At 35.6% G+C, this 23,516-nt stretch overlaps 1 protein-coding gene across 1 annotated transcript in view; it reads right to left on the bottom strand.

The window, feature by feature from the left end:
* SLC41A2 (solute carrier family 41 member 2) overlaps positions 1–23,516 on the bottom strand; it is a 43,920-nt gene that overhangs the window by 19,560 nt on the left and 844 nt on the right. The window contains exons 2-8 of the mRNA XM_014877029.2: positions 17,338–18,063; positions 16,019–16,126; positions 11,210–11,281; positions 10,270–10,414; positions 8,313–8,459; positions 3,893–4,040; positions 3,421–3,500 (exon numbers count right to left, since the gene is read on the bottom strand). Of these exons, the coding sequence (XP_014732515.1) occupies positions 3,421–3,500; positions 3,893–4,040; positions 8,313–8,459; positions 10,270–10,414; positions 11,210–11,281; positions 16,019–16,126; positions 17,338–17,889 (1,252 nt within the window). The 5' untranslated portion in view covers positions 17,890–18,063. The remainder of the gene's footprint in view (positions 1–3,420; positions 3,501–3,892; positions 4,041–8,312; positions 8,460–10,269; positions 10,415–11,209; positions 11,282–16,018; positions 16,127–17,337; positions 18,064–23,516) is intronic.

The raw sequence follows: 23,516 nt of genomic DNA, 5'->3' as shown, positions 1-23,516 counted from the left end.
CATTTCTGTTGCATATTCAGAAGCATGTAATTGTTTAAGATATTATCTTTTTTCTGCACTAAAGGAATTTGGTTACTTGCAAATTGCAAATCCTGGGCCAAATTCAACATGCTGTGATGCTATAAGAGGATTTTTAAATTTTAACCGTCTCGTTCATGAGAAAACACAACTCAAATCAACTTGAGTATCTAGACTGAAGCATAGCCACACTTGGGCTTAGTTATTTTATTCAGACCTTTAGTACATCAAAGAGACATCTAAATCTCAAGTTGTCTGCAAGTTGCCTGAAACAACAAAATCATTTATTTATTTTCAAAAAGCAGAGATCCAATTTAACCCAGCCCACAGTAGAATTAAAAATAACTATTCATCTCAAGAAATGTGTTTAACAGTAGGAAAATGGAAAAAACAGTTGTGAAATATGTCTGGCCACCAGATGTAAAGCTGACTATAAATGCCTTTCTGCTTAAAAACTATTTTAATATTTTGGGTAAATATTTGTAATTATTGTTAATAGGGGTGGGAACCTTTGAGGTTGCTCAAATTCCAAACCAGTGTTTCTTAAACTAAAATATTTATGGCTTCACAGAGTAAGACATGGTCAAAGTCACTTGTCTCACATCTAAGAATAAGCAGATTATCTAGACAGGACTTGGATGAAATCTATTTAATGGTGCACAGGAAGCCTAACACTTGACCATTTTGCAGTCAATGATGTTCAGGTGTTCAAGATACAGCAAATGGCCCTGGAAAAACAGTGACAGCTTGAAATTCTGGACAAATTTACACTCTCCTTAAATTCTGGCTGGACACATTCCCAGTGGAAAAGAATATTTTTTTCAGGCTTCCCCTTGTTTTCTTCCAGGTTTTCTCTGCCATAGGAGCAACAAATTTGCTGGTAAAAAAAAATAAAATGGGAAAACCCTCATTTTCTTTTGCTACTTAGGCTTATAATGAGAATTCCAAGGCCAAGAAAGGTAGAGAAAACTTTCTGCAACAGTAACATTTTAAAAGTCATCTGTGAAGTGACCTTTCATGTCAGTAAATGAGTGTCAACAGATGTGCTTTTTTAACTGAAGAGCTTCCTTACTCCCAGTTTACTACACTGTACTGACCAGAAATATCAAAAGGTGTCAGTAGAATTATGAAACCCAGGAGAAACTAATCCAACAGCAACCCAAAAAATTACCCACCTACAGTTTCCTTTTCCAGGAGGTGTACCATAAAACCCTGCATCCTCTCCACAGACCATATTTTCTCTATATTTTCCAATAGAAATGCCTCGACCTTTAGAATTCTGAGTCAAGCTTGCCTCCTGCTATCCCAGCCTCCTGGAAAGACTCCTTCCCTCCCTGCCTGCTCCAGCAGCCTCAGCTTTCCCTCTCTTACACCTGCCTAACTTTTCGAAGATCTTTTGACCTGTCAGCAAAACCTCCATGGCTCTATAGCTTTTGGCTAGTTCTTTTCCCATAAAGACAGTTCAAAGGAATGTATGGACATTGCCTTGACACTGGTTTGGGTACGCCTGCCTAAAAAGAAAAAAAACAGTCCTCCTCTCTTAGAAAGAAAATACAGGGGTTTAACTAAAAAAGGACTACTATAAGAAAAGTTACAGGTGTAAAGCAGAAAAAAGCTGAAGATCAGCATGTCTGCCTTGCCTTTTAGGCATCTGGAAATCAAAATGGAAACACACAAGGGTTAGACGCAAATATTTCCAATTTTGAATTAATAGAAAGGCAAGGAATGGGCAAGGAAACAAAACGGCTATAGTGTAAAAATTAATTTACAGTTAGCAAGGAACTCAAGTTGCAACACAGAAACGCTTCACATTAAATGTAAGAAGAAAGGAAATGTAAGAAGGAAGAGGGCCTTAATGAGAAAGAAGAGCAAGCAACATGCTCTTCTAAAGACTGAAATACTCAGTTCCTTTTGTCTACTTTTGCCTTCATAAAAATGGTGATACCTGATCACAAGCTGATAAGTAGTAGGGCCTGAGGGTTAAGTTAAATTTACTGCATCTAGAGAGCTAAATGAACAATCCATGAAGTATTAGTGATCATTTTTGAAAACTGATTATCTTGGGGGTTAGAGAATACCTGAGGGCTGCGGTGGAGAAAAGAAAAAAATAAATCTTTAAAAAGAATGATACAGAGAATCTGTATATCAATTAAATTTATATTTCTATGTAGGAATTAGAGCAAATTATTAAAAGGACAATTTATAAGCATCCAGAGGACATGAAAGCTGTAAAACAAAGGCTAATATGAATTTGCTAAGCACATGCTTCTGTCAAAGCCTCTAACTGAACAGCTTGTGTAATATTTGCAGCAACAGATCTACTAACTCTCAACCACAGAAAAGCTTATATAATGTTTGGGTGCTATCCAGTGTTACATTTCCATTAACAATGTCTGGAAAATTAATTATATCAAGGCAATGTGGTTCAAAACTAAAACCCAGTGACCATATTAACATCTTATTATCAAGGTGGAAAGGAAGTGGCCATAATTCATTTAATGTATAGCTTAGAAAACAGAATAAAACATTCATTTGAAATTTGCAAGGGCCAACTTAAGTTAAAACGGAATCACCTTGGTAACTAGAGAAATGGTTTCAATAACAATACATAAAAGTGCAAATTAATGTAAGAAATCAAATGGAAAAATACAAAAAGGAGAAAGAACAGCTAGGCAGCAATACAGTGGGAATAGATCTGGTGATTATAGTTGTTGCAAACTAAATAGGTATCAACCCTCTGGTACTGTACTAGAACAGAAAAGCATTTTCAAACTGCACAAGTCTAATAAGATAAAAACTATTCTTCTAAAATTTGCCTTGTTCTTGTCATTAGAAGATAGAACACTTAACTTAAGGACCAAATTTTCACAAATTCATTCTTGCACATCTGAAAAGTGCATACCAATCATTGGAAACAACACACATTTTTCTTGAGAAATCTATCTGCTTGCCTGCAGTATGCTTCTTAGTTCTTATATCTATATACATTACAGGTTGAGAGTAAATTATTGTTTGAAAATTTGTCCTTGGATGCTCAGAAAAAAAAAACCAACCTTTGAAATAAAATTTTATCTACATTTTCCCAGCCATAACTGCTTCAACGTAATACTTGATAATTTCATATTTGAATATACTCCTTCAATATTTACACTTCCAGTTTCTTAATGCATACTTGAGATTTCTACTTCTCACATTCTCTATCATGTTTTAGTGGCTGTAGTGAAAACAGGAAGCACTTCTCAGGTGTTCAAATAAACAGGTGCTGACATCAAAATCAAAACTTGAAATTAATATTCCAGATATTAATTAGCACAGGAGAAATTTACTGTAATAGACAATTCTCAGAACAAGGTGTATCAATTGAGCATATCATAGTAGCAATTAATCCCGTCAGAGTCTTACCATTAATTACTGGGGTATAAACAACAATTCCAACCAAGTTAGGATCAGATACAGTTGTGTCCAGAATAAGGCCACCAATACTGAAAACAAAGTACAATATTTAGAATGAGGCAAGCAAGACCATTAAATAGTATTTTAAAAATTTTATAGCAATCTGACTTAGATCATCTTCAAGCCAGGACTTTAATCTCATCTTTCCCCTGTGCCATTACTCCATTCTGAGCCACAGACTAACATCAGTATAGGTATTCACTTTTTCAAATTGGCTTCTTGTATAACAAAGACCACAGAGTATTAGCCAATTCCTCTACTTTTAAGATTCATAACTTTCATTGGATTAAATAATCTCTTAGATCAGTGCTAAAAGTCTAAAGCCTAAATTCTAGAGGCTGTCTCTTAAGTACAATGAAGTAAGATACACAGAGATACATGATGACTACCAAGATGTTTCCATGCAGCAAGACAGACTTACCTGCTTATAATCATGGCAGTTATAACAGGCTCCCATCCTGAATGGAGGACAGTTCTGGTAGCTGGGTGTTTGGCAGCTATGACAATCCCCATCGGAGTCAGAGCCAAAAAAAAGGCACCAACCAAAGGAGATATATAGTAATATGTCTCTAAAATAATAATGAAGAAAAAAAACCACAAAAAAACCTCTTTTACTCTCCAGATATTCCTACATTTTTTTAAAATTTAGAATTCTAAAATAAATTATGATTTATGCCATACAATCGAGGAATTTTAACAGTCTTTGTTACCATTACACCTGAAGTTTCAACTACTGCATTAAACAACATGGTTAATATCTGCCATTTGTGATCATTTTCTCTCATCTTCTCAAGAACAGAACCATCAGTACAAAGAAGGAATTTTGAAGAGGATTTTTGTATGATGCTTTATGACAAAACAATACAGTAAGGACGTAGAACAGAAAACATTATTTTGTAACTGAAGAAAAATTTTAAAAGAAACTGAATATAATAAAAGTGCATTTTGTTTATATCCAAATTCTCAGCATATGTACACTCCCTTCTTCCCAAAGCAAGTAATATGGTAATCTTTCCAGCATATCTAAAAAGATTCAAGCACAATGTGCAAAATCAAGACATTTATATCAGTAGCTCAGTTCTTTCACAGCCACTCTGAGTCTGAAAATTAACAGGCAATTCTGCTGCTTGCACCTACCCATGAGAATTCCATCCTATTTCATAGGAATACAACTGCAAACACTGCTGAGTACCATCATAAAGCTGAGACTGTAAAGTGAACAGCTGCTTTCACAGAAAGAACATTACTTTTTTCTGATTACTTGGTTTTATAATCTCATCCTCACAGAAGCTACTACAATGATCCAAGACTTCTTAATTCAACAGTGAGGTAAATAATGGAAAATTTATTGTATGTGTTTATCCACAGTTTATGTGTATAAGCTGTGCAAATATTCCACTTTTAAATATTTGTTTTATGAGAAGTGTGATCATGTACCTAATATTAAAACACATTTTGCTGAAACCTTCAAAACTTAGACAAGTCATACAGCAAAATATATTTTAAATTAACTTAAAATATTCTCACCCATGCATTATGGCTTATTACAATGACTGCAAATCCAAGCAATTACGACTTTGATGTTACCTTAGTGGATCTCCTGAAAGAATTGCTGTAGTATTTTTAGAAGTTACTACCCTTCTGCATTGAGTAACAATCTCTGCAGCAGAGCCAGCAGAAAACATAGTAAGCTAAGTTTCCCTGGGCAAACTAAAAGTAGAAAGCTATTAGATTGAGAACAAGACATCTAAAAGAGAAGCATTATTTTCCTGTCTTTATCTAATTATTCTACAGTGCATTACTTCCCTCTTCCTTTGTGGGGTCTTTTTTTCCTCCTTTCACCTCTTTTTGTGACCTGAGAGATGGACCAGTGAGAATACTCAACTCCAAGCTAACTCTTGGGAACAGTAAGGAACATTTGTTTTTTGGTTGTTTTTATTTTAATCTATGGGAGACTCTACTGGTAGAACATTTTACTACAAAAATCTAAAAAGATTAATCTTGAGATCCATCTTTAATGGAAGGATAGACATCTTCCTCTTCATATTTAATTCACAGAATAAGCAAATGAATTTTACAATAGCTGAAGAATGGGAAGAGAAAATAAATGAATTCTCTTTTAGGGCTCATTTCACTCCATTTTTGTTAGATTTATAGCAGGCAGCGTACATGGGAAAAGGCATCTTGCTCAAATAATGCAGCCTCTAGTAGAAATTAGAGATAAACTGGAAATACTCTACTTCAAAACAACTGGTAAGAACCTGAAAACAATAATATGAATCACACAATTTGTCTTCTCAATCCGAATCAAACATATAAGGGAGCTAAATGCATATTCTGTGAGAAAAAATTGAAAGCTTTAAAGGAGTTTTCAAATCATTACTGACAAATAATAGGCAACACGGACCTTCACATTTAATTTACTGAGTGTTCCTATTCCAGAGCACTTCTTGTGTTCAGTTTGAGGAAATATGGCAGAGATGGTCCTGGGGAGCCCTCTAGTGCTTTCCCCAGCTATTTAACAAGGATTCACAGAGCTCTTTTTAGGGAGTTGTTAAGAACTGTTAACCTTTTACTATTTAAATCCCCTTGTTTGATAACTTTCTCACTATTTTTAAAGCACTCAGATGAACCTTGAAGAAACTACATATATGTGATGGTGGCCAAACAATTGGCCCTGGCCTAGGTAAAAATGCTACAGTCCTTTCCCCTGCCTCTTCAGGGTATGCCATAAAGTATTGTATCAACTCAAAGCCTGTACACCCCGTTATAGACATTTTGTACACAAATAATTTCCATCCTTCCAGTCTTGTTGTTTGAAAACTGAAAAAATTCATCCCATGCAGAGAGCAGCAAGAGACTTATTTTGTTTCAGACCATTCCATTAGTTAGGCTAATAAATCACACGGGAAAATAGTTAATTCTGAACACAGTTCAGAAGTGAATCCCACCCATTTCATTACTACCTGTAAACTGCAGATTTCTTTTTAGCATTCCTATTGGGCTTCTTCTAGCACTGAGAAAGCACAGAAAGAACAACTGTGCTGCATGAGGCACAGTTCTCATCTAGTCCACTATCCTTTGTCAGACTATGGCCAACAGTTCAGGCTTATGGAGAGAAGAAAGGAAAAACGACAGGTATAGAGTAATGCTTCTTTCATGCTCTGCCAGCTTCTGCTGAGGTTTGCATCAGGGATTCCATCTCTCAAGTCTCTATCTGCATCTGTCTGGTCAATATTCCTCAAAGGGCTCCTCTCTGACTGGTTTATCCAAAGTTTTCTAAAATCACTCTGGTCCTCTTAATACATCACAGCAGTAAGTTTCATATCCCACTTATGTACTGTGTAAAAAAATGTCATTAACTTTTTTTAAACTGTTGCATAATCATTCTCTGAATGCCTCTTCCCTGCCATTCACAACTTGATATACCTTGCCCGAGCTCCATACTTTCATTCCTTGTTACTATTTCATAGTTCAAATACATTTTCTTTACTTTCTTTAGAAAGACTGTCTTGTTTTCAAAAGAAGGAAATACAATGACATGGAAAAAAATACAAAAAGCAGAAGGAGTCATTTTAGTGGTAACTAGATAATTACATACTCCACCAAAAGAGAAATATTTCTAGAAGACAGAAATCTGGGAGTAACTCTTGAAGCCTACTGATGCTTACCCCTACAAATGTGGGATCTGCTTTCCAGCTGCAGTGGCAGAGAAAAATGTCAGTGGTCATGACAGCTATAAAAGCAGCAAAGGATCAGTTCAACCTGTACCCACTTCTTTCTTTATTTCTCTGAGACATATTAGAACACATGTATATAGAAATGTAAACTTCTGGAAATGTGTGAAAGGAAGAAAAAAGTCCAAGTTTTTTACCCATCTTTTTTGGTGGGGTTGAGTGTTTTTTGTTTAGATTGATAGATTAAAAGGAATAGCATGTTATAAGAGTTTTTCTCATCAGAAGAAAAGAAAGAAGAAATGCTAAAGAAGATCTTCATCAATTTTCACTGTAAATTTGCAAACTTCCTAAAAAGAAGTGTTTAAAACGAATATTTGGAAAATACAGTCATTAGAATATAATATGAAGTATTTAAATATAGTTATGAAATAACAATACTATCTGAGTTTTAACAAAAGTAGAGAAAATATTTCTAAAATACTTCTTTTGCACACTGATACACTTAAGCTGACATCATGACAACACTCTCTAAACATGAAAAACCAAACACTGTAAAAACAACTGCAAATCACACCATGGTAGCTTGAGTCTTACCAGATACTTTTTCTGGCTGATGTTGTAATACTTCCATATGAAAAGGTCTGGGCAATGAACTGTAAAAACTATATGTGATGATATCAGCATCTCTGGTAAGTTATTGTCAACACAGTATTTTATCTGTGGTATATTATACTGCAATTGCCTACAATCATGTCTTTTAAAACACAATAAAATTTTAATTGTTTCTATGGAATTAGTTTCAGCAATGATTAAATTTTGAATAAGGCTCTTAACGTTCTTTTTCCACAGTGAGAAAATGTTTTCACATTATTTGTTTCTTCATTATCATGGTTTGTACTTCACATGTAGGTTGACTGTGATATTGTCAAAGTCTTTCAGATATTCCTAGATTGTGCCAAAGCTCAGGTTAGTGACTTCTATGATTTATTTAAAAAAAAGGAAAAAATCATGGCACTCTAAGATTTACCATTCAATGGTATAAATGTTGACAAAAAGCGAGTCAGACTAAAAGGTTTGCTGAACCTCTCCCTCACAGCCTTCTCCCCACCCTCCAAACCCCAAAAAGGTTCCTGGGGAGTTATACACATTTAAAAGCACACTTACCAAGGCAAGTGTATAGACCCTGACTTATCCATGCTAGTATGGCAAGGGTGATGAGATCTCCAAAGCTTGCTGCTATAGGAGTGGCAACGTTGTCAGGATTAATACCAGTCTTCTTAGATCCAACAATAACTCCAACCATTATCACTCCTAAAATCAACAAAGAAGAGAGTACAGCAACTGTATCCAACTGTTGCAATTCCACAGAAAATTCCAAGATTTGGACAATTTCAAACTTGCTTTTTTTTCCCAGGATGATTGTTCTTCCCATCATCATCTGATGGATGACTGTGTTTTTAAGTTCTAGCTATATTAAAAATTGGACACATACATTTTTAAAAAACACAGTAAGCATGGAGAAAAACCCCCAAGCACCATCTGTACAACAAACTACTTCACTTGACTAGAATTAGCACTACTGAAATTGTAAGCAGCTATTTCCTGAAGAAAAAAATATGAAACGCATTCTTTTCCAACCCTGGTAACTTCACCTGACTGAAATTTAAATCAACCTAGGCTGAAAACAACTTAAGATTAAATACTTTGACATCTGATATTGCATAAGCCTATCATGGAGTTAGTACCAAATACCAAGATGCTACAAAATAAACTAAACCCAAGACAACATATAAAAAATATTACTTGCTACACACTTGAAAAAACTGATTAGAGGTTTTAATTTGTATTTTTTCCTATAAACATCAACATTAACTTTTGAAGAATAATCTCTCTGCAAAATGCAAATGGATACTAAAAATAAAACTTGCATTGCCACAGTCTTTGGCACAGTAACTTCCCTCTCATCATATATGTAAGAACTTCAACTGCATACGCTATTCTTTATGTTATATTATGCATGGTATGCTACATTAGGAGTTCACTTTCAAAGAAACTGCCTAAGGAGTTATACACCAGGAAATTCTCTAAAGAAAGAACTGGAATGATCCTGTAAGACCACAATATTTCAAAAGCACCTATTTCACATGTAGGAGGACAAAGCTTAGAAAGTAATTTCCTGGACTGGCCCATCACCAGGACAAAAACCAAAGTTTCTCTTCACGTCCAAATCATTCATGAGAAGTGTAAAAAATGCACTCATGCTCCCCAGTCCTCTTGCTGCCCTTAATTCTGCACATGATCAAACTCAGTGACCTTCACTAAAAAACACATGTGCTCTTAATTCCATACAAAACTTCAATATTTTTGTAATTTTCACATAAGTAAGCATAGAAAAGCAGGAAAGCAAGAAAGTTACTCATTTAACTTGACTTACTATTCTTAAGACTACTGACCATGTATTTTCATTAAGAACATGTCACAAGTAGAAATACTTCCCTCCTCCCCTTCACATCCATTAAGTACAATCTTTTATGATTAAATGTTTCCTGACAATTAGAAAGAGAATTAAATTCATCATGACATATTGCTCCAGACAGACACTGGCACTGTTTGTAGAGCTGGACTTGAACTTGGTCCAAACCCTTCAAATAATGAGCCAAATTGTTCCCTTCAGCCACAAAGCAGAGTACAAACTAACACACAAGCAGCACAGGCAACCTGCAACTTTGAATTCAGTAAAGCTAACACCCAGGATCACTCGAGTGTAATTATAAACAAGTTTTACCTGCTTAGTACTAAGAATATATTTTGTACATTAATGAATATAGAAGCAGTGGGAGAAGTTCTGCATCATAGTAGGTGAAGTCCCAAGACCATACTTTTTTGTTTGGATATGCTCAGGAGATCATACAAATCAAAAGCTTTCCAAAGACTATGACAGGAGAGGAATACAATATGCCCACCTATACGGGAATTGCAAAAGGGCATCTTATCCTCAGCTGATTTTCAGATGTATTGTACCTTACTGGATTTAAATTTTAAAGGAATTGCAACGTAAGACACATTCTGCATGCACAGAAAAATATATAACTGCACAAAGTAACACATGCACCCCCTTTACCTTGTAAAAGAGAAGCTATGAAGGCAGTTGCTACACTGCTAGAACACAGAAGGACTGAATGATCAAAGCGGTATTTGCCCTCTGGAATCCAGCCCAATATAACTGCTGCCACTGCTGCCAGAAAACCAACTACTGTTGCCTGAACCTGGAAAAGAAAGTGAATTCATAAAATAACTGACAGACTTAGGAGGACCACAGAGTCATTTTCTGTTAGCCTTTCCTCCTATCTACGTTTACATGCCATGTATAACAGAAGCATGCTCATCTGTTTTGTAGAGAGGATGATAACTTTGGACAATGAAGAAAAATCTTAGGCCAGCAGAAAAAGATTTACCAGCATTTTACAGACTCCAGAATAACAAAAGTAAAATCAGGGAGAGGAGCTCAGGATTTACAAGATGCCAATGCCTAAAGAAGCTTCTAAACCACTTAAAGTAATGAAGTCACAATATAAATATTTCACCTGTGTTTTAGGAATGTTACATTATAACTTATGAATAAGAAATAGCTCTCAAGAAACAGCAGCTTTGGAGAACATGCACTCCTTTGCTCAAATGACCCAGCTATCTAAAATATTGTTTATTATCCAAAAGCTCCATCACATATTTCCTTTAAACATTGAATCCAATGCAAACACGGTACTAGAAACATTTGAAAGGTCATATTTAAAAGGCTTTGCCAAATCTGAATTTTTTCTCTAATCACCCTCAGATCCTTTCTCAGGAAAAATTTTAAGAAAATACCCTTGGTACAGTCACAAATACTACTTTACCTCTTCTTCTAATAAATATAAGCTCATACTGTTTTAGAGAAGAGTCAGTGTAGTAGAGCTACTTTCTCATTAACACTGATCATCTCAGTGTTATTTGATTTGTGATTTAACTTTTTCAATAACTTCACTCACTTACAAGAATTAATTCAATAAACCCATTATATTTACCTGTTTTAAGGCCAAATTGCCAATTATTAGGTTCCATTTCTCAATGGGAGAATCCATTTTTCCAATATTTACCTATCAAAATTAGAAAAAAAGATCAGACATTTGAGGTTAAAATGGTATTATTTGAAAATACCCAGGAATAATTCAGCTAATAAAATAAAATACTTTGATTAAAAAGAAGATAGATCTTTTAAAAATCAAACATTGCTTTTGATTCTAAATCATACTTACAGCACCCTTCCAAAAGCAGCTAAATTTGACGCAGTTTTACAAAGTAACTTATTTAACATTAGCTTGCTCTGCAAGATATAACAGCCACATTACATTCCTGGATTGCCCAAGCACCACCAGTGATTAGATCAGTGGCTGGAAGATCCCTTTAGACTGAGCTTGTTTCTGTGGTGCTGAAATTCTGAAAATAAAAAATGCTAGACTCTAATACTCTTTAGCATTCTAACTTTTCATTTATACAATACAGCTAGAGATTTTTGATGCTATAAATGATGTAAGTCCAGCATTAAAGTAGTAGCTGAAAGAGATAGCAAATACATTATTCTAAGAAATTTTAAAGTACATACATACCCTCTTACAATGTATTTCCTGCTTTTGATTTTTTTTGAGTTAGAGGACAAGATCTGATGAACGACACAAATCACTACAGTATTACTGTCTTTAAAATTACTTTCTTTTTGAGATAACAGAACATCTTTTTACAAGTTGAGCATAAATTTTAGTGGCTTTTCCCACACAATACTAATTTATAAGATAATAAGCTTCTCAAAAAACAGAAAGACTTCATGCATATATTTTTCTTGGTAATTCCTTTTCAGAAGATTTCAATTCAATTTCTTTTCCATTTTGTTTCATTTTGTGATAGTAGTGACTTGAAAGGAACAAATTATTAAAAGAAATGCTAATTTAAAAACAGAAATATAATAAGGCATTTTATCTCAATCACACTATAAATATTTTATAATGTTCAAACTACAGTGAAAGCTCTGCAAATCCATCCAGTAAGTTTAGTACAGCAGTTGTTTCAGGAACTGCTGATAAGAATCTCCATTGCATCCTTCTTAAGCATATATATGCCAAATGAACAAAAAGGAAGGCTGTGGAGAGTTTCACTTCTCTCCTTTGAAAAAGTTTTAGAAAAGTATCCCAAAAATCCCTGTAAAAAAAAGTAATCTTGCAAAATGCTTAATCCAGCCTAAAGGTGATCTCCTGCAAATGCCACAGCTCTTCTTTCTCCTGCTGTCACCTACACATTCACATTTGCTTTCTTGATCCAGCTCCATGACTGAGTTCACAGCACCAAAAATTTGCTGATTTGATGGAAAACATTTTTATTCAGGGAGAGAAAAGGGGTTTTCTGCTATAAAATTATCTAATTGATCACATCCAACCATGGAGCCTTGCACAAATCAGAGTTTGGAAGTGAGAAAGGGGAAGACCACTCCTTGCAGCTGCACATTTCCATAACCTGAGATCAAGTTTATTGTGATACTGTGAAATAGATGGATCTAAACAAAAGGTTTGTGAAGTCATACTAATGCTTGACAATGATAACACACAATCTGAACAAGAGTCTGCACAAATTTACAGGAATTACCGAATAAGTGGTGTTTTGGTGTTGGTGGTGGGTCATTTCTTGGTTTGTTTTTTTTTTTTCTGTTGTTGCTCTTTAAAAATGAAAACGGAATAGAGAGAAAAGAAGTGTGAATTGGGGCAATGAGAATGAGCCAAAGAACAGAACAAAGCCGAAGAACTGAAGGACACAAAACATAATATAAATAATGTGCCTGAATGGGCAGTTGACCTAAGTGCATCTCACAGTTATACCAGCACAGCAGTTGGCACAGGGAGAAGGGCTTACAGAGGTAGAATTCCAGAAGCACCTTTTGGCTCTTTGCTCCATGCATTCTACATATGAAGTAACTTCTGGTGGGATGAAAATATGAAAATGTGTTAAAAACAGTAGGCTGTAAGATTGCCAGGGTATGGAGAGTTTACATTAACAACAAAGTGAAGTAAAAGCTATGCCCTGAGGTAGATGAAAAACATAGTCTTGAGACAGATTTCATGAAATAACTGATTCTGAAGTGGATGAGAAATCGTGAGTGATCAGTAAGATGCAGTTGAAAGGGAAATTTGGGCAGCAAGATGAATGAAAGTGACCAGATAATGCTTGAAACTGATGTACTACGGATAGGAAACTTGCTAAGAAGACATTACTGTTTGGCTGACCACATAATTAACAGTGAAGTAAAGATAATTAGTTTACAGCCCCAAGAGCATACACATGTCTGCAAATTCAGATGCAATTATAAGCTAAATGAGCAAGCAGGGCATGAATTAACTCCAATGCTGAACTCATGTCAGAAATTTCCTCCTCAAAAGGTAAAGCTGGTCACAGGGGCAGAGTCTTGCTTTTACTTAAAGACCTGTGTCTGCTGGAGAGCCAGACAGTGCAAACGTAGGCTAGAGAGGGAAAGATTAATCAGGCAAGTGGGTTTCAAATAATTGTTTAGATATACTCTGAATTAATGTTCTCCTGTTCTCATCTAAGATGAGGATGAAAGGACCAAAGGTTGGGTGGCTAAAGACAGTAGGGGTCAATGAAATCAAAGGGAAGTATGCAAAAGTCAGAATGACCTCTTTCTGAGAGAACTGGCATGTAAATTGCAGGTCTAGCAGTACACCATCACCTCTAACAGGTTTCCACGGCTTTGGTTTAGGGTTTTATTTATTTGTTTGCTTTTTAGGTGTTTGGGGTTTTTTAACATATAAAACTTACACACAATCTTGTTAGCATACCCTTGATAATGAATGATCTATACTGTTCTTATTCTCTTAGTTTATCCACCGGACATGCAGCCCGTATTGTGGAAACTTCAGTATCCTTCATCTGTGTGTGGGACGGGGGGATCAGCTCCTGCCTTGGTAACAGCTGATGGATAATAAGAACCTAGGCCAGGAGTCACAGTGCAGAGAAAGAGTCTGTGTGACCCTTTTCCAAATGTCCCCTGAGAGCTGTGATGTTCACAAATATGATGGCACTGGTGAGGATGGGGAATTCAGCCACTGACAAAAACAGACAAGTTCTGGATTTGTGATCTAGGAAAGGTCATAAGCTCAATTGAGACAAAGAATTAAAGATCACATTAACTGAAGCAGAAGTTGTGAAGTATATTCTGACTGTCTTTTTTTAAGCCTTCAGTAAGGCACTGGTAGATCTTGGACTTGGTGTATTTTTCACTATGCAATATAAGCATTTTTAATCCTCAGGCCACAAACTGTACCAGTCAGAGATAAATTAAGCAATAGGTCAACAAAAACCAAAAGGTAAAGCAACAGACAAAAACATTCATGCCTGACAGTAAAGGTAGTAAGGTTTAAACACAAAACACTGTTAAGGAATAGTAAGAATTCTCAGAAAAATAAGAATAAAATCAGACAGAAAACAAGACTGAATGACTAAGGATGACACTGATAAAGATACAACAGAACATGTCAATTCTTATGATGAAAGTAATCAATTTCTGTAATGGGCATGACACAAGTAAACCTTCACAGGACTGCCAAGACTATGTCCATCACAGTATGCATCAGGCAACAACTCAGTAGAATGTGGCAATTACAATTATTAATGACATAACACTGGGAGACCTTGTCAATACAAAGCATTGTAATACAGTACAAAAACTGAATAACAGCAGCAAAAAACTGTTGATAAAATTCAACAGTAGAAATGCAAGGTCATGCACTTATGGACTAATAATATTTCTGCCAGAAGATGAGAGTGACAGCTGGAAATAAACAAAAGCATAAATAATAGGGCACAGCCACTGATAATAAAGTGACTGAGAGGTCTAAACCTGACCCTTCTAGACAAGAAAGTACATAAAACCCTAGAAAATTTCAAGAGCAATATTCTACAAAGACATAGTAAAATCTCATCTGGAGTTATGTACACCTTTGACCAGACATGTATTAGAAAATTTCATTCAAGTAGGAAGAGGCAGAGAGTGGGGGCCTTGCTGGAGAACAGAAGCACTGCATTAGATATTCTTAGAGAGATACCCAGTGCAGCTATCAGAAATAGCCCAGACACACTATTAGACTGATCTAATCACTAGTTATTCACAAACACACAAAAGATACACAAGGAGGCAATCTGGCTTACTGAGCCTAGAAAAATGAAGAGATAGAACACCCCCTGAAATGTAAAAAACAGGTATAACAAATACACAAGAACACACAGGAAAAAAAAACTTATGCTACAATTGCAGTGTTGGCACACACAAAAATTAAGCAGACACTAAAAAAACCCAAAACAACTTCACCACAACAAAAATAGATAAATTTGTTTAGCCAGAAAGCTAAAATAAAAATTACTGCCGTTTGATCAACAGAGGTCTGGAATAGCAATGTTACCAATGCTTTATTTCGGTGCCATACTAATGGTCTTTAAAATAATGTGTTTAAATCATAAACATTTTATTAGCCTATCTGAAATCCCTCAAGGTCAAAGAGATCTCTCAACCTTACATAATACACCTGTAAATCTCAAAAAATCTGCTTTATCTGTTCTGAATGATGAGTTGGAAGAGACTTTAGAAGTGAAGTTCTGATGTGTGGAGATAAGGGTCACCTTTTTAATTTTGCCAAATGAATAACAGATTTAAACTCTCCCATAACAGCTAGATGAATTAATAAACATAAAATACTCGTGTCTCGAAGATTTTTCTTCTTCTTTGAAATGTTTTAAACATGTATCTGAAGAGTGAAGAGGAAGAGAAAGTTACTTACAGCAGTTGACAACCTAGATGCCAAGGTCATTTCCAAATTTCCTTTGAGACCAAGAAGTGCAGGAACCAAGATAAAGACTTCAGTAACATTCTTGAACACATCCCAGTGCTATACAAAGGATACAGTGGGAAACATTTAATTGAAAAATTCTCTTTAGGCCATCCACCAAGTATTCAAAAAATTCTGTAAATCATAATTTAACCCTCTGAAAAATTTAATCTTTTTGTATTAGACCTAGAAGTCTGAAGTCAGAACTGTTACCTATTTAAATAAAACAGATTTATGACTGCATATTACTGTTTCAAAGATGAGAAGACTATAAGCAAGAGATACAAAACTTGGCTTAAAACAAATGTAGTCAAAAAAAGATGTCATTAATTTGAAGTATTTGTTTTTCATTAGTTAAAATAGTCCCAGATACTAATACTATTCTTAAATTCTGCTCTTAATTTTCAATAATATTTTCATCTTTTCCTTTCCAGCTGTGTAGAAGCCTCACATAAAACCAACAAGGAATTAATCATCATATGAACAGAGCCTGTAAGTAAAAAAACCTTGTCTTTATTCTTTTACCTCAAAATGTGAAATTTACAAGAGCTCAGCTTTCTAAAACCCAGATTTTTAAAAGAAATCTTTTCATTTTTTGTGCACCAAGTTCTCAGCACTGAAGTGCTGTGTTACTTTGTATATCTTGTCAACCCATGTATTTAATTTGTCATTATTTACCAACTTTAACGAAACTAAGAAAACTGTAAATTGTCTTTTTATTCAGGGATTTGCAATAATATAAATTATTATTTTAATGAAAATAAAAGTATTCAATTAAGGCATCTGTACAAAGAATAAATTGGTAAGATGTACATGAACAAAGCACCAGACTGGTGTCAAATAGCCCAAGGAAGAAGTAAAGTTTTTATGTCAAAATTTATTTTCTTTTTTTCTTGAGGTAACAAAGTCTCTTTCCATTGCAACTGATTGAAGTCCAAGCTTCTTTCACTCTCTCAAGATTTTGAGTGACAAAGGTTGTCACCTCTTCTTCCTATTTTAATTAACTTAGTAAACTCTAAGTTGTAGCGAAAAGAAATCCCTAAAGCTGACGAAGCAAAACCAAACAAAAGAGGGGGAAATCCACAGATTGATTTCTGTATTTCTGTTGAAATATTATGGTTATGTCAAACTTTTAAAATAACTGCATAGTAGCAGAACCACACCCAGACCTAATTACATCTCAATATTGCAGACATCTACAATGCCACATGTTAGAACTACAGACCTCACAGACTATCTGTTAAAAAAAGTCTTCCAAAGCAAATACCAACCTGTACAATATCCAAAACCATGCCAGCAGAAACAGTTCCAAACCCTGCTAGCAAAAAGGGTACAAGTATCTGCAGTGCCATAATACTACTCGATTCTTTGGGTTGTTTTCTACTTCCTTCCACAATGATTTCTTCATTACTGTCACTAGAGAGAGCATCATCCTGCAACATGGCATCTGTTTCTGAAGTGTCCATTCCATCACAGTAATTATAACTGGCAAAATCATCATATTTTGGGCTACTGGATGGGCTGTGTCCATTGCTACCATGAAAGCTTGGTTCTGAGAAGTGATGGTACTCTGTGTGTTGCTCTGACCTGACATTAAAATTGTGTCCTGCTGGTTGCAATCCATCTTGCCAGACACCATTCACCTTTTTGTGTCTTTCCTCTTGGTTTATTTGGTAAACAACAGGAACCATACTTAAAAGCAGTCTCAAAAATTTATCAGACTGAATTGTGTTAAGATTTATGGTCCAGTTTACAAAGCCTTCTCTGTCATGGACTTTGCTATTTGTTTTGGAGATGGTAGATCTGCCTTTACAGTTAGTCATAGTGCTACAGAAGTACAGGTTGAAAAGCACTTCGTTCTTCAGATGTCAGCCAAGAAATCTTGCAGGTGAGTCACCAAGTGCCACGCTTACACGTGGACCAAAATGTTCCTTTTTTGCAAGAAGTGTTTTTTCATTGCTCTCAGATCTTCGACAATTCCATATGCAAGACTGGATCTGCAAAAAAGTAGAAAGTACATATTTACTTGTAAAATATTTTGCCTCTACAGAATACACAAGATATTGGTTTAATTTTTCAGATCACAATCTTTTCTCTTTTCTGTTTACCGTGATTTAAGGTGAAGTTGTTTCTATTTTGACATTTCCATCATGGTAGGAAATTAAACAATGATATACTGACAATCTCAAGTTATTGCACATTCCCTCCATCAGAAGCTACTTTACCTTCCTTTTCTTTAATCTTTATGCTGTGGTAATAATTGTAATAATTTACTGAAAGAACAGTTCTAATTTGACTCAAAGCTTTTCTGACTTTGGTATTTATTACTAAACTCCATAAATACAAGTAAATGATTGGCATAAACAGAGAAACAAAGGTCAGGGAGACTGCATCAGCATCATGTAGGATAACACAATTCCACATGACTTTGTATCTATGCAAAGCTGTGAAAACATTTTACAGACTGAAGGAAATGAAAATATTTTAGAGCTGGAAGACTTCTAATCTGCATGTCCTAAGAAAGTCAGCCTCCTATGATCATATTTTTTATGTTACTATTCCTCTACTTCCCTTCCCTCTGTTTCAAAGCTTCTAAGTCATCCAGAGCAGTTTCAGATAGACTTTACAGGGAGTGGAGATGTCAAAGATTTTGGCAACTAATAGCCTTGTAAGAGATCCAAGTTTGTGCCTTTGCTGTCAGGTATTTTTAAACATTAGCTGGGGTAACTCACTCCAGTATGGCCAGAGCAAGTCAACTTCAAAATTCCTGCTGCTCACAGAACTTCTACTATTTGGGGTTTTTGAGTGAAAAGGTGACTCAGAAGCAACATGATGATTTTCCCTCTACTACTTGCTTTTATCCAAGGGAGCTCTAACCAAGAAACAAATATTTTAAAAATGACAATGAAATTTATGGCTTGATCTAGAAAGAAGCCAAGTTTTGCAAGAAACAGCAATCTTTTGCCACAAGACCAACAAAGGAATTTAAGTAACCAAGATTCTTGCAATATCTTTTGCCACTCCGTAGCAGATTGTGCTATGTTAAACCTTTCCATTTCAGTGCATAAAAAACTCCTAGGCCACAATTCTGGTTTCCATACACTTTAATTAGGAATAACAAAACAACTTTTGCTGCTATGCCGGAGCAGCTCTAACCTCAGGTCAAAATGGTGCTCTGTTAAGTGCTACAGAAAGACAGAATGAGAAGAAGAAATTGAAGGATTTCATTTCACTCCCAGGAAAATGCATTAAGAAAATTTTCTGACAGTTTTAACAAGGCAGAGTCTGGGTCTCACTGTGGTTTTTCCCATATGTCCTCCAGTTGCATCACCAGAGTGCTAGACCAGTGACTCATGGAAATTAATTATTGTTCTGGAACTCTGGCCAAAAATATTTGGGTTAATTATCCATATCTTTTTTAACACACGGATTGTTCTCCTTTTAAATTTTTATATTTTGGTCTTTTTTTAAGAAACAAATCCCTTGATAACATTGTGGTTTCATTTTATATAAGAAAGTATTAACAAACAGATACGGCACTTAAAAGGGGTAAAAAAGGGGAACAGAAAAATCATTTGGTCAAGTTCCAAATGGAGGGAGAGGCTAGCATGAGTGGCTAACAATTGAAATAGTACAAAACAGTTTGGGATGACAGCTATTTACGTTTTTCCTACCACAAAGACTTAGGATGACAAAATGTGAATGCAAATGCTGGAAAATAAGAATTTAAGAAGATAAAATAAAAAATACAGAATCATAAAATTATTTAGGTTGGAGAAGTATTGTACAGTATAATATACAGTAAAGAGCAGTTGTTCCTTCAGAGCATACAGAGAGAAAATAACTACAAACCCTTCCAAATGCAATTATTCATTTCTAAAAATCTGTTCCAACAAAAATTAAGTGTCATCTGATGCAATATTTTCATCCTAAGTTACAGGATGCTAATAATTGCAGTATTTTCAGGGGGTTTTTTGGTACCTACAAGATGCAGCAAACCTTGTTGTTCATGTTGCTCAAAGGAATAACAAGAACTTCCCGAGAAGCTTTATCATTGACCAGAAAAACACTTATGCTGTTGTGTTGTCTAGAAAAGGTATGGGAGCTAAAGAAACAAGCTCTGCTCGAGTAATTCACATGAAGAAAAGGCAGTTAAAATCTCAAAAATCTCTTTCCCAGTCTCTGTAAGAAGAGGGGATAAGTGGTTCTGGTTTCTTGACATATAATCTGGAGGTTACAGAAAAAGACAAAGTACTGAAAAAAAAAGAGAGACAAAGATCCTTTGAGAAGTCAGGAAGCAGCCTCAGATTTATCATAGCTGGCATATTATATATGAAATGAAAGAACACCTTGTCCTTGTCCCAACAGGTGAAATAATGAGCTATGCCCAAACTATGAAAATAATAATTCCCTCTTCCTTATTGTTTCCTAAGCACCTACTTTTAATAGTTTCTTCTTTTCCTTCACATATTTTATAGCACACAACAATTACTGTGTACTACCCACCTCTCTCTTTCTCAGTCTTGCAAGCACACACAAACATAAACAAACAGTTCTGCAAACATAAACAAATAAGAAATACAGCCATACCCTGCCAATCACTGCAGATATGTTCCTGGAAAATGAGACACTTGGCAATCCAAAAGAGAGCAAGCCAATTTTACTCCTAAGAATTAATACAACTAATGCACATAGCAATTTTTAAAATACACGTGGAGACAGTACATGTGATGGACAGGCAGAAATAAATGCTGCAGAAAATAGGACCAGAAGCTGGGAGAGATGCTGACTTTTGGAAATGCAAAGCTGCTTTAGAAAAATCTCAGGTACTTCAGCTATGAAACTGAACACCAGATCATTATCACATTTTTCCATCCTTCACTTTTGATTGGCTTGATTTATCTGAGAAAGATGAAATGACCAAAAAAATTAAACTGTTCAGAAAGAAGCTCAAAGAGCTCTCTTCACTATTGCCTGAAGAATTGTCCACATTGTTTCAGACACACCTATAATGCTGTTCTCAAGAGCATGGGAAAGAAAATGATTCTTCCCCTTGGTTTAAAGAACATCTAGCATTAGCAGGATTAAGGGACTGGATTCCACAGCTAAATTTGATCAGATAGATATTAGACTGCCAACAATTCATTTAAAGCGTGAACACAATAAATCATCATGACCTTATAAGAACCTTCAAAAAAAGGGGAAGAAGGAGAATCAAGCATGAAATTTCTGTAGAGTAAACATTATGACAGGCTAAAACAAACACTTATCAAAGTTTAGGTCTAGGGAAATTTATGATTTCTTTCAGAGCTTGGTTAACAAAACCAAAAGATAACATCTATCTAAATAATTCTGAGGGCTTTCACAGGACCCAAAGCTAATCACACTACAGTCAAAACCTGTTTTTCCTAAAAGTTGCCAACATTTTTTTACAAGTGGTCTTTTAAAGCTTCAATAATCTCTACACTGCACTTCTAGGCAGTCCACAATAAAATACAATTGTGTAAACATGCCTGTCTGAGAAATGCCTCTCAGGACAGGAACAAGCCTGGGAAAGGGATTCAGGAAAGTAACATGAAACGCTAATGAAACACTGAACTTTAATATTTTGCCATAATAAGCAAAGATGTATCTGGATTATTCCTTGGCTTGAAAGGCTCTTTTTGTGTCTTCAGAGATGAAGCCAGACTCTTCTCACTAAAAGGATGAGCAATAGCAGGTACAAATTGAAGCACTGGAAATGGCATTTGAACATAAGAAAAAGCTGGGTTTTTTTTACCATGACAGTGGCTAAACACTGGGTCAAACAGGTTCTGGAGACTTCATTCTTGGTGATATTTGAAACCAAACTGGACACGGCCCCAAGGCTCTTCTTGACCCTACACTGAGCAGAGGTGGCCAAATAGAAAATTTACTGACCTCAGCAATTCTGAGATTCTGTGAAGTTGGCAATATGAGGTTTTGGGGGCATTCTTTCAGTTCAGAACACAGGTGATACAGGGATCTGCATGGCCACTTCTCCACTATTGTGTTGTATATACATACAAGTGTCAGTATCACACTGACACCCTTATCAGAGGCATGGCCAATCATCTATATTAGTGTAGTGAGCGTATCAGTAGAAAGGGAAAGCTACATCATATCACCTTAGCATTATGGACAGTAAACAGGCTGTATTATCATTAACCTTCCATAGAACCCGGAAACTAATGTGGTAAGCTGGGCTAAGATTACTTACACCAAATACTGAGTGTAGAGTGTAAAAGGCTGTAAAACATGCTGAAAATTAACAAATGTTGCATGCAAGGCAGATATAAGACCATTGCATACCATTTTTAAGTATTATGCAGTAAACTGGTTAACACTGTGTTTATTGTGTGGCAGTTTCTGGTTAAATTAACAGCAAAAGAAACAAATAACAAGAGGAAAAAACCAGATTAAAGAACCTCCAGATGCCTTCTTGACAGTTAGACACTGAAAGACGTGCCACCCCCAGGCTCAGTTTTTAGACAAGTTTGAGACTGCTGCATTCCACTTCCTGAACACGGCAGCTTTCGATTTTGGCCTCAAGGAAGAGAAAAGCAGCTGTGAGAAAGACTTGATTTGACTCCGCACTTTTAAAGCATCTAGAAGAGACCAAAACAGAGTCAAAACACAGCAGCAAGGCTGTGAAATGTGGTTGATTGTAAAATGACCCAAATGGAATTCCAGCATGAAAAATACCAGGCAAATCACACCCTTCGGCCCATCAAAAGCAGGTAGGAAAGTATGAAACGTAAGAGATAATGCAGTCCTCTAGATTAAGTAACCAATAAGTACTTACCAGGATGAATCTTAACTACTCTTTGGGATCCTGATTACAGGTTTCTACTGTCATCACCAAGAAGAGATAAATTACTTATTATCTCAGGCATTAGGATACAGACTTCCCATTGTTTTTGTGGATAATATCATGCAGGTATTTGAAAAGAAAATAATATGCTGCTATTTTTTCTCCTGAAGTGTCTACCAGGCATATTGCAGTATTTATGGATCCAGTTTCACAACTTCTTTAGGGCAGTAGATGTAGGGAATGCTGTCAAAACAGGTCATCCTATCTGCTCTCATCTTTTTATGCACATTACAAAACTGGTAAAGTGAGGATAACTAGGCATATATTCTAAACATTGCTAGGACTCTTCCTAAAGACCAAACAATTATTATTTTATTTCATATGATCCACACACTGTAGTGTGGTCCATGACATAGATTCAGTGAAGAAGACACACAACTATCCTGGACAATAGGCTGGGGGAAGCAGAAATGATAACATTCACTGAAACTAAAGAAATACCTACAACCTGGAATTCTCTGAGAATTAACAAGAGAGTAGAAAGTAAAGTAGAATAAATCACAAAAAGCTCCTACGTTTTGGCAGAAAACATATGGGAAAAGAATAAAAGTGCCATCG

Source organism: Sturnus vulgaris, chromosome 5 (genome assembly GCF_052056855.1).
Source record: "Sturnus vulgaris isolate bStuVul1 chromosome 5, bStuVul1.hap1, whole genome shotgun sequence".
NCBI lineage: Eukaryota > Metazoa > Chordata > Aves > Passeriformes > Sturnidae > Sturnus > Sturnus vulgaris.
Note: the sequence above shows the minus strand (reverse complement) of the source record. Positions and strands in the feature narration are given on the sequence as shown.